The sequence below is a fragment of the Xiphophorus couchianus genome, chromosome 4, assembly GCF_001444195.1.
Source record: "Xiphophorus couchianus chromosome 4, X_couchianus-1.0, whole genome shotgun sequence".
NCBI classification, from domain to species: Eukaryota; Metazoa; Chordata; class Actinopteri; order Cyprinodontiformes; family Poeciliidae; genus Xiphophorus; species Xiphophorus couchianus.
This window is the reverse complement of record NC_040231.1, coordinates 35167677-35185177: the sequence shown is the minus strand read 5'-3', so window position 1 is coordinate 35185177 and position 17501 is coordinate 35167677. Positions and strand designations below refer to the sequence as shown.

Sequence of the window (17501 nt, the reverse complement as noted above, 5' to 3'; positions counted from 1 at the left end):
ACTAAAATATGGCGAGTGTGTTTTTTCTGTCACATTCCTCCTTTAAAATGAAAGCAGGTCTTAACAGAAATAGCATAAAAGCATGTTGTTTTCAGTCCAACAGTCTTCCATGCAGTTATTACTTTCCTCTTCAGTTCTCAGTGGAAAGGCTTTCGCTAATAGTGATAGCCTATTAGCGTGTGTCTGCAGTAAATGATGATTATGAATCGTTCCCAAAGCAGCTCTGGAGCTGTGTCGCCCTTCTCTTTATGTTCATGTGTCTCTGTAATTAAGAGCTCATGCAGGAATAGCAGCTGCAGTAAATATGACCGATCGCTCGACTGGTGTCAGTACAAAAAAATAAATTCCCTTCTCACCCACCGCGGGTGGTTCTTATCCTCTGAGCTCGGGTCCTCTACCAGAGGCCTGGGAGCTTGAGGGTTCTGCGCAGTATCTTGGCTGTGCCAAGGACTGCACATTTTTGGACTGAGATGTCTGATGTTGTTCCTGGGATCTGTTGTAGCCATTGGTCCAGTTTGGGGGTGACTGCCCTGAGGGCCCCGATGACCACAGGCACCACTGTGGTCTTCACCTTCCAGGCCCTCTCCAGTTCCTCCCTGAGGCCCTGGTATTTCTCCAGTTTCTCGTGCTCCTTTTTCCTGATGTTGCAGTCGCTTGGTATTGCTACATCTACCACAACGGCTTTCCTCTGTTGTTTATCCACTACGACAATGTCTGGTTGGTTCGCCATTACCATTTTGTCTGTTTGGATCTGGAAGTCCCACAGAATCTTAGCTCTGGCGTTCTCCGCCACCTTTGGGGGTGTTTCCCACTTTGATCTCGGGGTTTCCAGTCCATATTCTGCACAGATGTTTCTGTACACTATGCCTGCTATGTTATGTCGTTCCATGTACGCTTTCCCTGCCAGTATCTTGCACCCTGCTGTTATGTGCTGGACTGTCTCAGGGGCCTCCTTGCACAACCTACACCCTGGGTCTTGTCTGGTGTGGTAGATTTGAGCCTCTATTGCTCTGGTATTTAGGGCCTGTTCCTGTGCAGCCAGGATGAGGGCCTCTGTGCTGTCCTTGAGTCCAGCTTTTTCCAGCCATTGGTAGGATTTACTGAAATCAGCCACTTCAGTTATTTGTCTGTGGTACATCCCATGTAGGGGCTTGTCCTCCCATGATGGTACCTCCAGCACCTTATCCTCTGTTCCCCATTATCTGAGACATTCGCTGAACACATCGTCTGTTGAGGCTTTATCCTTGATATATTTATGGATCTTAGATGTTTCATCCTGGACAGTGGCTCTCACACTCACTAGTCCTCTGCCTCCTTCCTTACGGCTCATGGTACAGTTTCAGGGTGCTGGATTTGGGGTGGAACTCTCCATGCATGGTTAGTAGCTTCCGAGTCTTAACATCCTTGGTCTTTACTTCCTCCTTTGGCCAGCTAATTATTCCTGCAGGGTATCTGGTAAGGCAGGCATGCCCAAAGTCCGGCCCGGGGGCCAATCACGGCCCACGGCCAGATTTCATACGGCCTGCAGCTTCGGTCTTATAATGTATTATTTATGGCCCGCCTGCACTGTGAAACAGAATAAATAAATCATAAAACTTGAAACTGTAATTCCTCCTTTCACCAAATGGTGGCAGCACCACTTTAATACTATCAGTCTCTGCCTCCGTGCAGCGAACCGCTCTCCACTCATTTCTGCCATGGCCACTGCAAAGAAAACAAGTTTACAGTGAGGGCCGCCGCTTTCAAGAGAGATGGGAATTATAACACTTCTTCACTGAAAATCAAGGCAATTGTGCTTGTCTAATTTGTAATGAGACGGTTGCCTTGTTTAAGGATTTCAACGTAAAGAGACACTACCAGACTAAACATGCTAACACATACAACAAGCTAACAGGGAGTCACCGTGCTGAAAAAGTGAAGCAGCTCCAAGCTGCACTGGCATCACAACAGCGATTCTTCACGCGGGCCTGTGAGTCAAAAGAAAATACCACCAAAGCAAGCTACGAAGTTAATGTTAATAGCTAAACATGGCAAACCTTTTACTGAAGATACATTTATCAAAACTGTGTTATGAAAATGGTGGAGAACATTTTGCCCTGAGAAGAAGCAAGAATTTGAGAAAAATGTTTGCCTGGCAGTAACAGTGTGGCACTGAGAGTTGAAGACATGAAACTGAGTGTTTTGAACGGTAACGTCTGTCACTATCAGCAGTGAAAAGCCAAAAGAACATTTATGCACCTGGATTTATGGCACTTATTTTTATTAAACTCTTGAGTAAGATTTGGTTATTACTGTTGATGTTATGAACCTGTAGATGTGATACAAACTATTACTTTCTGAAAGATATTGTAAATGACAAGAGCAAAATTTACTTGTTTTAAAATTTAATAATAACAGACAACTTTGTATTACTTATAACTCCTGTTTAAAATGTTCTTGAGGCAAAGATATTTTTAAACTCATGTAAATTTAAGGTATTTCATACAGTTTGTTCAATGTTATCTGACTCTCCAGATATGAAAGAAAAGCAAAATTTCTGTTTTTAGAGTTGCCTGAGTGGCTTATATTTGGTTATTTTGTCATTTGAAAAATAAAGATAATTGTGACAATGAAAATTGTTTTATAACAGTGTGTATTTGCATGACACTTTTGTAGTTAAAAAATGTCCGAACAAACTATTGGCCCCCAGGCATCTTGACTTTATCGAATCTGGCCGTCTTTGCTAAAAGTTTGGACACCCCTGTGGTAAGGCATAGCTGTTTATCGTACGGATCTTGTTCTTGCCATTGAGCTGGCTTCTCAGGACTTGCCTTATTCGTTGGAGGTATTTGGCTGTGGCTCCTTTCCTTGTGATCTCATCGAGGTTGCTATTTGCTTGTGGTATACCTAGGTACTTGTAACTATCCTCAATGTCTTAGACTTAGACTTAGACTGACTTTATTGTCATTTTGCATGCACAGGGTGTATACAGAATGAAATTTCGTTGCATATGGCTCAGGACAATGTTTTGAGCTTCCAATGTTGTGAGGTTACTCCAGAATAAAATAAAATACAGTATAAAATACGAATATAAATCTAAATATAAAATATAAAGTGCAGGAATGACAGTAAAATATAAGTTATTTAGCTCTGTACATGTGCAAGGTATAAAGTGGAGACCAGTTTTTGAGTGCAGTCCAGTTAAGAGTTCAGCAGTCTGATGACAAGTGTCTGCTACTGTTCCTTCTGGGAGTGAGACCCCTTCTGTGTGGATGACCTTCCCTCTCTTTGTAACCATCTGACCACACTTCTCTAGTCCGAATGACATCCCAATGTCCGTGCTGTAGAACCTTGTGGTGTGGATCAGTGAGTCGATGTCTCGCTCTTCGCGTACAGCTTGATGTCATCCACGTAGAGGAGGTGACTGATGGTGGCCCCATTTTTGAGTCGGTATCCGTAGCCAGTCTTGTTGATAATTTGGCTGAGGAGGTTCACACCTATGCAGAACAGCAGTGGGGACAGAGCGTCCCCTTGGTATATTCCACATTTGATGGACATTTGTGCAAGTGGTTTGCAGTTGGCTTCAAGGGTGGTTTTCATCGAGTTTGCAATGAAGGCTCTTATAGTCCAGTTGATGTTATACATCTCTAAGCATTCAATGATTCAAGTATGCGACATTGAGTCATAGGCTTTCCTGTAATCAGTCCAAGCCATGCACAGGTTGGTGTGTAGGATTTTGCAGTCTCAGGCGACTGTGTGGTGTACAAGAAGTTGGTGTTTGGCTCCTCTGCTATTTATGCCGATGCCCTTCTGTGTCGTGCTCATGTATTTATCCATGTGCTCGCTTATCTTGGCCGCTATGATGCCTGACATGAGCTTCCATGTTGTAGAGGGACAGGTTATTGGCTGATAGTTGGATGGGACTGAACCCTTTGAAGTATCCTTCTAGATCAGGATTGTGCGCCCTTCAGTTAACTATTCAGGGCGAGTCCCATTTTGTAGCAGCTGGTTTATTTGAGCTGCCAGTCGCTCATGGAGGGCAATGAGTTTCTTTAGCCAGTAGGCATGGATCATGTCAGGTCCTGGTATATACACTGCCTGGCCAAAAAAAAAAGTCGCCACCAAAAAATGGTCACACTCTGTAATATTTTGTTGGCCCGCCTTTAGCTTTGATTACAGCCCGCATTCGCTGTGGCATTGTTTCAATAAGCTTATGCAGTGTCACAAGATTTATTTCCATCCAGTGTTGCATTAATCTTTCACCAAGATCTTGTATTGATGATGGGAGAGTCTGACCACTGCGCAAAGCCTTCTCCAGCACATCCCAAAGATTCTTAATGGGGTTAAGGTCTGGACTCTGTGGTGGCCAATCCATGTGTGAAAAAGATGTCTCATGCTCCCTGAACCACTCTTTCACAATGTGAGCCTGATGAATCCTGGCATTGTCATCTTGGAATATGCCCGTTCCATTTGGGAAGACAAAATCCATTGATGGAATAACCTGGTCATTCAGTATATTCAGGTAGTCAGCTGAGCTCATTCTTTGGGCACACAATGTTGCTGAACCTAGACCTGACCAACTGCAGCAACCCCAGATCATAGCACTGCCCCCACAGGCTTGTACAGTAGGCACTAGGCATGATGGGTGCATCACTTCACCTGCCTCTCTTCTTACCCTGATGCGCCCATCACTCTGGAACAGGGTAAATCTGGACTCATCAGACCACATGACCCTCTTCCATTCCTCCAGAGTCCAATCTTTATGCTCCCTAGCAAACTGAAGCCTTTTTTTCTGGTTAGCCTTACTGATTAGAGGTTTTCTTACGGCTACACAGCTGTTCAATCCCAACCCCTTGAGTTCCCTTCGCATTGTGCGTGTGGAAATGCTTTTGCGTTCACAATTAAACATACTCCTGAGTTCTGCTGTTGTTTTTCTTCGATTTGATTTGACCAAACGTTTAAGTAATCGCCGATCACGATCATTCAGGATTTTTTTCAGACCACATTTCTTCCTGGAAGACGATGGTTCCCCACCATCCTTCCAGTTTTTAATGATGCGTTGGACAGTTCTTAACCCAAGTCTAGTAGTTTCTGCAATCTCCTTAGATGTTTTCTCTGCTTGATGCATGTCAATAATTTGACCCTTCTTAAACAGACTAACGTCTTTTCCACGACCACAGGATGTGTCTTTTGCCATGGTTGTTTAAGAAATGAGGAGTTACTCATTGCATCAGCTGGGGTTAAATAACTTGTTGCCAGCTGAAAGATAATCGCCTATGCAGTACTTATCCAATAGGAGGCTTGTACCTATTTGCTTAGTTAAATCCAGGTGGCGACTTTTTTTTTGGCCAGGCAGTGTAATATATATAAAATATAAAATTCCCTTCTCACCCACCGCGGGTGGTTCTTATCCTCTGAGCTCGGGTCCTCTACCAGAGGCCTGGAAGCTTGAGGGTTCTGCGCAGTATCTTGGCTGTGCCAAGGACTGCACATTTCTGGACTGAGATGTCTGATGTTGTTCCTGGGATCTGTTGTAGCCATTGGTCCAGTTTGGGGGTGACTGCCCCGAGGGCCCCGATGACCACAGGCACCACTGTGGTCTTCACCTTCCAGGCCCTCTCCAGTTCCTCCCTGAGGCCCTGGTATTTCTCCAGTTTCTCGTGCTCCTTTTTCCTGATGTTGCAGTCGCTTGGTATTGCTACATCTACCACAACGGCTTTCCTCTGTTGTTTATCCACTACGACAATGTCTGGTTGGTTCGCCATTACCATTTTGTCTGTCTGGATCTGGAAGTCCCACAGGATCTTAGCTTGGTCATTCTCCAACATCTTTCGTGGTGTTCCCCACTTTGATCTCGGGGTTTCCAGTCCATATTCTGCACAGATGTTTCTGTACACTATGCCTGCAACTTGGTTATGTTGTTCCATGTACGCTTTCCCTGCTAGTATCTTGCACCCTGCTGTTATGTGCTGGACTGTCTCAGGGGCCTCCTTGCACAACCTACACCTTGGGTCTTGTCTGGTGTGGTAGATCTGGGCCTCTATTGCTCTGGTGTTTAGGGCCTGTTCCTGGGTGGCCAGGATGAGGGCCTCTGTGCTGTCCTTGAGTCCAGCTTTTTCCAGCCATTGGTAGGATTTACTGATATCAGCCACTTGGGTTATTTGCTGGTGGTACATCCCATGTAGGGGCTTGTCCTCCCATGATGGTATCTCTGGCACCTCAACCTCCGTTCCCTGTTGTCTGAGATATTCACTGAGCACATTGTCTGTTGAGGCTTTGACCCTGATGTATTTATGGATCTTAGTTGTTTCGTCCTGGACTGTGGTTCTCACACTCACTAGTCCTCTGCCTCCTTCCTTGCGGCTCATGTACAGTCTCAGGGTGCTGGATTTGGGATGGAACCCTCCATGCATTGTTAGTAGTTTTCTAGTCTTAATATCCGTGGCTTTTATCTCCTCCTTTGGCCAGCTAATTATTCCAGCAGGGTATCTGATTACTGGCAGGGCATAGCTGTTTATCGCACGGATTTTGTTCTTGCCATTGAGCTGGCTTCTCAGGACTTGCCTTATACGTTGGAGGTATTTAGCTGTGGCTCCTTTCCTTGTGACCTCATCGAGGTTGCCATTTGCTTGTGGTATACCTAGGTACTTGTAACTGTCCTCTATGTCTGCTATTGTTCCGTCTGGGAGTGAGACCCCTTCTGTGCGGATGACCTTCCCCCTCTTTGTGATCAGCCGACCACACTTCTCTAGTCCGAATGACATCCCAATGTCCGTGCTGTAGATCCTGGTGGTGTGGATCAGTGAGTCGATGTCTCGCTCAGTCTTGGCATACAGCTTGATGTCATCCATGTAGAGAAGGTGACTGATGTTGGCCCCATTTTTGAGTCGGTATCCGTAGCCAGTCTTGTTGATAATTTGGCTGAGGGGGTTCAGGCCTATGCAGAACAGTAGCGGGGACCGAGCATCTCCTTGGTATATTCCACATTTGATGGACACTTGTGCAAGTGGTTTGCAGTTGACTTCAAGGGTGGTTTTCCACAGCCTCATCGAGTTTGCAATGAAGGCTCTCAGAGTCCTGTTGATGTTATACATCTCTAAGCATTCAATGATCCAGGTATGCGGCATTGAGTCATAGGCTTTCTTGTAATCAATCCAAGCCATGCACAGGTTGGTGTGTCGGGTTCTGCAGTCTCGGGCAACTGTGTGGTCTACGAGGAATTGGTGTTTGGCTCCTCTGCTATTTACACCGATACCTTTCTGTGTCGTGCTCATGTGTTTATCCATGTGTTTGCTTATCTTGGCCGCTATGATGCCTGACATGAGCTTCCATGTTGTGGAGAGGCAGGTTATTGGTCAGTAGTTGGGTGGGACTGGACCCTTTGATGGATCCTTCTGGATTAGGATTGTTCGCCCTTCAGTTAACCATTCAGGGTGGGTCCCACTTTGTAGCAGCTGGTTCATTTGGCCTGCCAGTCGCTCATGGAGGGTTTCTTTAGCCAGTAGGCATGGATCATGTCAGGCCCTGGTGCTGTCCAGTTTTTCATACCTGAGACTCTTTCTTGGACATCTGTCACAGTGATGGTTACCAATGTGGGACGCCTCCCTTTCCCATATGCCTTTCCAGTATTGTTCAGTCTCCAGCCTTGGTGGGTCTACTCTGTTGTTATTACCCTGCCATTGAGAGTACACCTTAGCTGGTTGAGTGGAGAAGAGCCGGTTAATCCTTCTGGATTCATTCTCCCTTGTGTATCTCTTTAGGCGGCTGGCCAAGGCTTGGAGCCTCTGTTTGGCAGTTTCGAGTGCTTCAGGTATGGGCATCTGCCTGTACTTTCTGGGTACTGGTCTTTTCATTGTACCCTTGTGGAGCTCTGACAGTTGGCTCACTTCCCTCCTTGTTACCTTGATTTTAGCCTCTAACCGTCTTTTCCACGGTGGGTATTGGGTCTCATGGCTGCTCTTATAGCCAAGTATCTCAAGGATCACTGATGCTGAGTTGTAAATCAGCTCATTGGTTTCTGTTATGGTGTTGGTAGGGATCGTTCTCAATGCTGCATTCACATTCTCAATGAGGCTTTCTGATGGTACTTCACTCCGCCGTTGTAATTGGCGCCGAGGAGGTCTGGTTGTCATTCGGGTCATGATTTTCTCTCTCAGGTCTATATATATATATATATATATATATATATATATATATATATATATATATATATATATACTACAATGCCTGGCCAAAAAAAATATATATATATATATACATATATCTCAGAAATTAACCTTGATCACATAAAGTCTTTCTATAGATCTGTGTTTTTCCAGCCTGCTGATTTCTAGCAAAGTTAACTTCTAAAGCAATATTTTTATGAACAAAATTTGAAGGTGTCCGTCTGTCCGTACGTACGTATGTACATATATACAGTAGTTTGAATAATTAAACCTTTAAATTGGGTTAAATCTTGATGCCGTTTCCTCTTTGTCCATCCCAGTGATAAGTCAGTAGCATCTTCCATGATGCTCCCTGGCGGAGCTCCCTCGCTGTAGATGTCACAGATGTCAGCGAGACTTCATTATTCAAGCAAATAAAAGTCAAGAAGAACAGAATGAGTCAAGCAGGAGTCATTCACCATATGTCTGGTGTGGAAAATGCAGGCCTCCGGGGTTTACATGATGTAATGTATCTCATATGTCTGAGGTTTTTATGAAACACCTAGCATGATAGCGGTATGGATGCTAACCCGACTAACCCCATAAAGAGCTGCCTGTTGCATCACTGCCACTGAAATTAGCCTGTGTCAGTTTGGAACTTGTTCTTGTGAACTCTTTTTTTTGTTTTTTTAGATGTATCTTTGCTGTGATTTGAAGGTATCTGTTAGGGAGTCGACCCTGCTAATCCCTTTTGATCTGCAAGTTGAAACCTAAGTCAGCCTGACCAAAATATGTATTTGAAGGAACGGTTCTGGAAAGCTCATCCCAAGAATGTGCCTTTGCCTTCAGAAAGTGGTGAAATCAGTCAGACTTTCTGAGAGCAGCTTCGATTGTCCTCTGGCCTCCATGGCGGTCTCAGTAGTCTATAATTCCTTCGTCTTGTTTTGAATCACGTAAATCCCCCATCTCTGAGAAGAGGAGGAAAAATATAATGTGATCCATCCCGGAGCAGAAGTTGTGAAGCAGAGGTGAAAAATCATCCCCTCTGTGCTCTCAGAGACGATATTTTAGACTTTTAAAGGAAGCAGAGGATGCGCAGTAATCACTCAACCTGCCAGCAAGCAGAGCTGAGGATTGTTTCTTCGCTGGGCTCATTAAACCATACGCATTCTGTTGAAAAGTCATACACTGCATAATAAGACACATTCTCACTTTTTTTCCTGCGTTGGCTCTGTAATGATAACCAAGATTATTTGCGAAAAGTGAGGATAATGAGATTTACATATGTTTCTTTGTTATTTAATAGAGTTCCCTTTCACTTTCCTTTTTAAACTGTGTGACTTGAGTCAAACATTTTTGAGTAGCCTATCTGTGTGCTTCTCATAGTAATTTATTGGATTCTTAGTTCACTCCTCCTGACTGAGCCAGTGTAATTTTTGTAAGCAATTCAGAAAGTCGTGCGTCCACACGGCCAGAGAATACGATGTAGTATGTCTGCTGGGCCAATCGGTGGCACTGTAACACTGCCAGAGGACGACATACAGAAAAAAAAACAACAGCCTTTTTTAAAAATTATTTGTGAGAGTGAGGCGCGTCAGAGACGAAGCTTTGACATCGTAGCTTTAAAAGCGACGGGGCTATCATGGCCACACATGAAATGTTTTCCGGAATGTATCTACTCTGGAACCCGGTTTGAAAAATTATCGTTTCTGGTTTCCCAAAAAACCAAATCTACATGGACGCACAGCCTAAACGACAAAAAACATTTTCAGACACACATAAAATCGCCTCCGTGTGGACGGGGCCTGAGTCAGGTTTGTAGACTCAAATACTTGTTAGCTCTGCAAGCTAAACTGACTCTGACTTTGTCCTCCTTAAGCCACTTTGTAACAGGTTTGCTGTATGACTCGGGTCATTCAGGCCATTTAAGCCGAAACTTCGACTTCCTGGATGATGACTTGAAATATTACTTCAGTCTTTCCACAAACTGTTCAGTCCTTATGAAGCCATGAAGTGAAGAACACCGATTCCTTGTCCAGCAAAACAATAACACATGATCCTATATAGTGTTCATAATCTTGTTAGCTTTGTTCTCCAACAGTGATCATTATGGCAAAAGAGTTCAATTTTAGAATACAACACATTTCTCTAAAAATGTACTTTCCTTGTCTTTGACATCACAACTCGGCTTTTTTGGTATTGACTACTTCGTTGGCGAGTGGTCTTTCAGCCCAGGTTGTTACGAGATCACTTTGTAAGTGGATCATGACATCTCATACCATCTTCTTTTACATCTGTTCTGGATTCGATGCACACGTCTCTACGGTTCATCTAAAAAATGAATGTGCATGTTTTTGTGTGGCAGGCAGGCAAGGGAAAGGAAACAAACAAAAAAAAAACAAAACAAAGAAAGACGGCAGGTGAAAAGAGGGAATGATGAAGTCTGAGGGCCAACATTGACTCCAGGGTCTGTTAGAGGGGCTTTGAAAGGGAGCTATTTTCATGAAACAATGAGATTATATTTTCAGCATCCGCTCTGAACAAGGGTATATCCTTTTCCCCCGGGGCACATAAGAATTTCAGGTTTTGGTCAGGAAGAGTCTCGTGCAGGAAGTGGCTTGTTAGAAAAATGTTGAAAAATGATCGCTGTGTCATTCCCGACGCTTTCCAGCTCAGCAACATCTCTGTCACCTTGTACTTAGAAAACATTTAAGAAATGACACAAATTTTCAGATGTAATTCACAAGAAGCATAAAGCCAAGACTGCATTCATTGGCAGAACACCTTCCTGTCGATCTGTGTCGACCGGGCATCCTGGTGTGTTGCTCCAGAGCTGTTTGGCTGAAGAAATGCTCCTGCAGTGTGCAGTCTGCTGACTTAGTTTAAGTCTGAAGACAGAGAGGACCCTGTATGTAATGTGTCCGGAGGCCTCTAGACACATTACAAGGCTTAAGGAAATCCCAAAGGTACAAAATTTAATTCAGGGGTCTTTTTCCATCAAAGGCTTTTCGAACTACGGAGCAGATGAGTGGCATCTTATATGTTGTCTTGTGCTTTCTCTGATTTTTTCATATTACAACTACAAACTTGATCTGCTGGCGGAAGTGCGGACAGATAGGAGATTTTTCCCACATATTTTGGGAATACCCAAAGGTGAAAGGCTGTTGGGAGATGATTAAAAAGGAAATAGGAAAAATACTAAACCTGAATATGACCTTGGAAATCCATAGAGTGGTTCTAGAGGATGTTAATCTTCCGACGGAAGAAACAATGCAAAATTGTTTTGCATTTTGCCGCTCACAGCAATATATGCTGTGAGCCCTGGTGTTGATTGCTCACAAGGTGATCACTGCGAACTGGCTGAAACCACATTCACCTACCCTAAAATAATGGGTCCAGAGATTGAGGACTGTCAACCTGATGGAAGATCCAACAGCAACCTTGAGGTTGCAGAAAGACATTTATAATAAAAGATGGGCTTCTGTAAATCTATACCTGGAGCAACGGGCCTGATTTTCTGTGATATTATAAGGAGGGATGGGGAAAGGGGAGTTCTGGACTATGTATGTTTGAAAGTTGTGTTTATAATTATGTTGCAATGTAAAAATACATAAGTGTGGACTATGTGACAGTGTCAAGGAATTGTTTGAATAAAAGTAAAAAAAAAAAAAAAAAAACTACAAACTTGAGTTTGTTTGTTTGTTTTTAGCTTTTATGTGACAGACCAAAACAAAGTTGTGCATTATTGTGAAGCAGAACAAAAGTAAAGTTTAATTTTTTTTAGTTTTTACAAACACCAGTTGTCTTCAGAGGTCAGATTGGTTCACTGTGTTTCTTCACACTCAGACACAGGCATAAGTGGCTGAGCATTTACTGAGAATTTGACAAAATGCTTAATAAAATTGAACAAGGAATCTCAGGAGAATATGCTGTGGAATAAAAGACTCTTTGCAGCTAAATTGAATGTAAATGAACTAAGTCTTTTGTAGCAGTTGTTTAAATATGCATAAATATCTTCAAGGCAGCTTTAACTGAACCGTGCTTAGATGTTAGCTAAACTGGACACAGCATCGGGTTTAAACAGTGTTGTTGCAAAGCTTTACCAAGTTTATGAAAATGTGTGTGAAAACTTTCTTTTGCGTTTGCCTCACTTTTCACGCTCAGAGCAAAGACCTCACAGTTGTTGCTGCAGCCTCCAGGGGACGAGGGCTGCAGCAACCCTGTGACCCTGTGGTTTCAGGGTCACCCAACTCTTGACTTTCACTGTCCCTGCTTTATCTGGAATGCAATCACCCCTCCAACGTTCTGTGTTGGATAGCAGTGACAGAAATTGACAGTGGCCAGCTGGCCATTGTTGGGTGAGGAAACTAGTCTCCAGTAACTGCCAATGTTCTTTAGTTGGGTTAGGATGTGTTTGATGGTATTGCTGCCAAGAATCATCTGTTCTATCTGGCCTGGAACAGCCATTGGTGGAATTATCATCCTGCATCCATAAACCATGACATCAAGATCATACATGTCTTTGGGGAAAACCTGTTGTCCACCATAGCCTATAATGACATACTCTTCAGCAGTGCCTTTCATTATGTCAGGACTCTGCTGTAAAAGGGACTGAACAGAGGACTCACTTATTGTACAAACCATTGATCCTCTGTCTAACAGTGCTTTGATGGTGGGGCCATTTTGTACTGATACAGGCGTGTAGAATAGGCTGTTACTTTCTGCTATTCTTTCAGCACAGGAATTGTTTTATTTATTTTTTGGAAACATCCAGTTCACAAAAATGTGACAATATGACAGAGCTACCGAGAGGCCAGAATGTTTAAAACAGTCACTTCTTTAGAGAAGTCAAAGCTAAAGCCACATGCTAGTTAATAAAAATGCTAATGTGGATGTACAGTACATTCATACTGATAGCTGTCATTATAAACTCTGTCTGCCATTTACATTACAAATAATTCAGTTTGTTCATATTAATTAAAACATTTCTTTCTGGCATTTTTGAAAAGGCCTGATATTTATAACATATAACATATCAACTTGTGTTGATCTTTTGTACTTGTGATTCTCAGTCCTGCTCATAACCCAAAGGTGGCCTAGCCCCTCTCCCCGTAGTCTTTGTTGACATCTTGAGGGCAGCTCCATGGCCCTGTCCTCACCTTACTGTCAGCTCTCCTTATTCTCCAACACTTGGTTCTCCGCAACACCCGCACATGCTAACAGACATTAACACATGACACTGTGTATGGCTTTCTCACAGCCACCTGTGCTTCTGGGCACACACACACATGCCCACCCCCACATGCACACATGCAACACCTACACATCACGGTAATTACTGCTACAGACTCAGGTTGCAGAGTGTCGTGTGTGTCAGAGACCAGACGGAGGACTGCGCTCCAACGTCCCTGACGCCCAACCTGACCAGCACGTGTTCATTTTCATTTTGTTTTGCATTTTGCCGTCTCTCAGAAATGCATTTTCACACACCCCGGTGACAACCGAAACGCCCCGCTGCCTGGAGCGCAACACTGCACAAACAACCAAGAGGTCAAAGGTCTGTTATTCCAGAGAGACAGCCAGCTGAGCGCCCCTGCAAACGAGACAGACTGCGTCCGAGCATGTGCACAAGTCTGCTAACTCAGAGCTAATAAGCCTCAGCAACGCGGTGTGTATTTTCATACATTAGCGGCACTGCTGTTACGCTATTTTTGCATCGCAGATGCAGTTTGTATATTCAAAAGCACTTTTGCGAGTAACCCAGTCCAAGGCTTCGCACTCAGGCATTAGTGTGTTTATTCACACAGGGCCCAGGGGCCACAGGGAGAGTAGGAAAATGACATTAAGCCACAGGGATCACCTTTCACCTCTCTTAGACACTCCCATGCAGTGCCGCTAGCTTTGGGAGCTTCACAACATGGAAATTCAATCGCGGGGCCATTGTTTTGGGGACAAAGGCTGTTGGTTAAGTATGGGGCCAAGAAGTGTACAGTATCTTACATACAGTATGTGCCGCAGGGTTACTATTACATGGCTTACAGACTGCTTCAGAAAATAGTCTGGGACATGAAGAACATCAACGCTTCCTTTCAACAATGGTTTTCTTCTTGCCTCTCTGCCAGAAGGGCCAGATTTATGTTGAGTTCTCCAGTCAGCAGCCTCCCACTTGAGTTCAGGATCTCTGTTGCCTGTTGACTCTCCTTGCCTGGTCAGTGGGTTTAGTTGGATGGCCATGTCTTGATATGTTTGCTATTTGTGTCATACTCCATTTTCAGATGGTAGATGGACACAGAGCTTTATGAGATGTTCAAAGAATTCTGGAATACTGTTTTTGCCTTGTTGCTTCATCCATGTGGTCTGGAGTCTCGACTTGCTGGAGGCTCAGACTCTGTTGAAATGTAAAGCGATTGGATGGGATCTTATCCAGTCATTAATGTTTGGCTGTGATGTATGTGGCACACCAGTTGCACGAAAAAACTTATTGGAAATTGCGTGCGCTGCAAACAACCTTCCCCCTCTGTGAAAAGAGAACGACATCTTTACCAGCATTGCCTTGCATTGCAACAGTCGAGCATTCATGCATTCCCACCACATCTTCAGCTTGTTCAACATGGACCTGCTCATTGTTTAACTGGCACATCTCACCTATCAAAGCCTGTATTCATCGGCTTCCAGCTGCTTTTACTGGCCCCAATTAACGAGGCAGAAATTTAGATCGAACTTTATCTGTCTGGCCAACTTCCTCTGTTCACTTCCTCTAAAACCACAGTGCATAAATAGCACAGAAATTCAACATCATCGTTCACAGCTCTTCCCTTCTGTTCACTGATTGGCCAGGTTGAGATGGATCCTGAAAATTTGAGCTCAATGGAACAAATTTCAGCTGGAGCACTAAAAGGAGATGAGAATTGTTGTGTAGAAAGGCAACGGCCTGTCTACTTTACCTTGACCTGTCTGGTTTTTTCCTTCACCTTCGCTATGCTGTTTGTTCACCAGTTTTTAATGGAAAACTCTTCCATAGTTTTTCCAGCATACTACTTTTGAAATTTTTCTTTTTTAATTGAAGTGACATATTTGAGTCATGACGTCATTGGCGTGTTGTTGAACTTGTTTTCCTGGTATGTGGTGGCGACGACGCCTCCAGAAAAGGCTGCCTTCCAGCCAAGAACCAGCCAAGGATAGCAGCGCAGCTTCAAACAGAACTTGTCAAAACAGCCTTCCGCTGTCCAATCTCATCTTCTTGATCCACAAGAATACCTCAGCAGAGGCAGAGGAATGCGGCTCACCGCTCACCCGTCACATCAGACTGCTCCGCTTCAGCAAACACAAAAACGCCCTGTTTGTTTGCTCTGAAAATAATCAGCCCAGGGCCTGCTGTTTCATTCAGAATGACATCAGTTTTGCAGTGATGATGTGTCGGTGTCAGGTATTTTTTAAGAGGAATTGGTTTTAGCAACTGCTGAGTACTAGCCGCTTTCTCCAAAAAGTGTAAATGGTTTAAACGAAACCTCCTCAAAAAAAATAGACACTGTGAAGATGTTCTAAAACACACAACTTCTACTTCATGTTCAAACGAGAAATCAATCCTTTGACTTTTCTTGAGACATTTTGTGTTTTTTTTTCTTTTCTTTGTGCATACGTGTCCATTCTGTCATCCAGTTTTTAATACGTTTCAGTCACAGACTGTAACTTTTTATCCAATTTGAACCATCTTCCCTTTTTTTAGTTAATTCAAGGCAGATAAGCTGGCCTTTTTTTGCTACCAGATGTACAGCAGGAGTGCATTCAACAGTTCTGCCAAATTTCAATTTCCTTCAGCTTCCTCATGGGTTCATATTAAGCATTTTTAAAATGTAACCACTGTGTGACTGTCAGGTTGGACCGTGTCTCTGAGTTTCTATCTTAACCCTTCTAGAAGAATAAATGAAAAAGAATAAATGAACTTTCCAGATTTATTATAACCTTATTGTTCTCTTGATCTTCAAAGCCTGTCTGCCTAAACAAATGACCGAGCAAGGTTCACACAAACCGCAAATAATGTTGCTATGACTTCATCGGACGCAAGAATATGTTGAACCAGAGCGTTGTCTGGAGTCCAGATCGGTTCTTCAGCTTCAGCTTGACGTTTTTAACAAGTTGCCATGATTGTTCAACTTGCGCTCTATGACTCTGGTGGAGAGGTCACGCGCCGGAGCTGAGTAAACAGCAGAAAACTACGGCTTGGTCAAGCGTTCAGGTCAAGGACCTAAAGAGCCTCGAGAGACTTGCCACCCCCTGGGTCATTAATAATTAATGAAATCTGAGGCCGGGGGACAGAATGCCACGACTAAACAGGCAAAGAGCAAAGGTAGTAAAACAAGATTGGCCAGGAAGGGAAGGGGGAGGACGGAGAGAGGATCAAACCCTGGACACAAGTTGTACTTTCACTGTAAGATCCAGAAGCTCCAGACAAAACAATGGAGAGAAAGTGAGATTTGGGTCTTTATCCTTAGTCTGTAAGAAACCAGAGGTTCAGAAAGTAGAAAAAAAAAACATGTAGAGACAGTTGTAGAGGAAAGCAGTCAGAGGAATGAAAAACAGCATGAAAGTCTGGCCTTTTCCCATGAAATCCAGCAGTCCTCACTGTCCAACAAAACACGTTCCTGCCCTAGAGGTGCTATCATAGCCAGACCTCCATTACGAGCTCAGCCTGATGAAAGAGTAGCTAAAGGGGGGGCTTAGCAGGTTTGGCTTCTAACCCTCCCCCCACTGGGTCAGATATGAAAACAGATAGTTCTACATGATATTATATAGCAAGAGGCTCTGTTTGAACAGTGAAATGTAACCCCTGTCTCCTTCTCAGCAGTTTTCTAATTATCTCTGGTGATCAGTCGCCTTTTATGCCAACTCCAGACTCTCCTTTTAATAGATAAATGGATGTTGTTGCCGGTGATGTTGGGAAAAAATTTTAATCACACTTGAAACCACAACAGAAAGCAATTTCTCAGTTGGATTTTTTGTCTGATGCCGTATGGTTTCTTTGCAGACTTCCTCAGACGACTGCGACCCCCATGAAGGAATCCACGAGGGAAAGGAGGGCATGTACCGCCTGCAGGTGACCCAGTTTGTCCAGAGGCTGGAGTACTGGCACAAGGACTTAAAGAACACCTTGGTCACGTCAATTACAGTGGTTCCAGTCAATGGTCGCACTGTGGCGTACCTCGGCACGGCAGACGGACGACATATACAGGTTAGGAGATCAACACCAGGCTTCTGTTTTGACTGCGAATTTCGGTAAAACCAAAATTCTGTGCAGTATGTCAATTTTTTATTTTATCTTCTTTTAATGTGGCAGGCTTGGGAGTAATTAAATTAGATGGAAGTTTCTCTGTTAGGACT

The 17501-nt window shown here is 43.7% G+C and overlaps 1 protein-coding gene across 3 annotated transcripts in view; it reads left to right on the top strand.

Moving 5' to 3' along the window:
• met (MET proto-oncogene, receptor tyrosine kinase) overlaps positions 1-17501 on the top strand; it is a 138686-nt gene that overhangs the window by 25174 nt on the left and 96011 nt on the right. For all 3 annotated transcript variants that reach the window (XM_028014210.1, XM_028014211.1, XM_028014209.1), the window contains exon 3: positions 17149-17352. In XM_028014210.1, coding sequence (XP_027870011.1) covers positions 17149-17352 — 204 coding nt within the window. The remainder of the gene's footprint in view (positions 1-17148; positions 17353-17501) is intronic.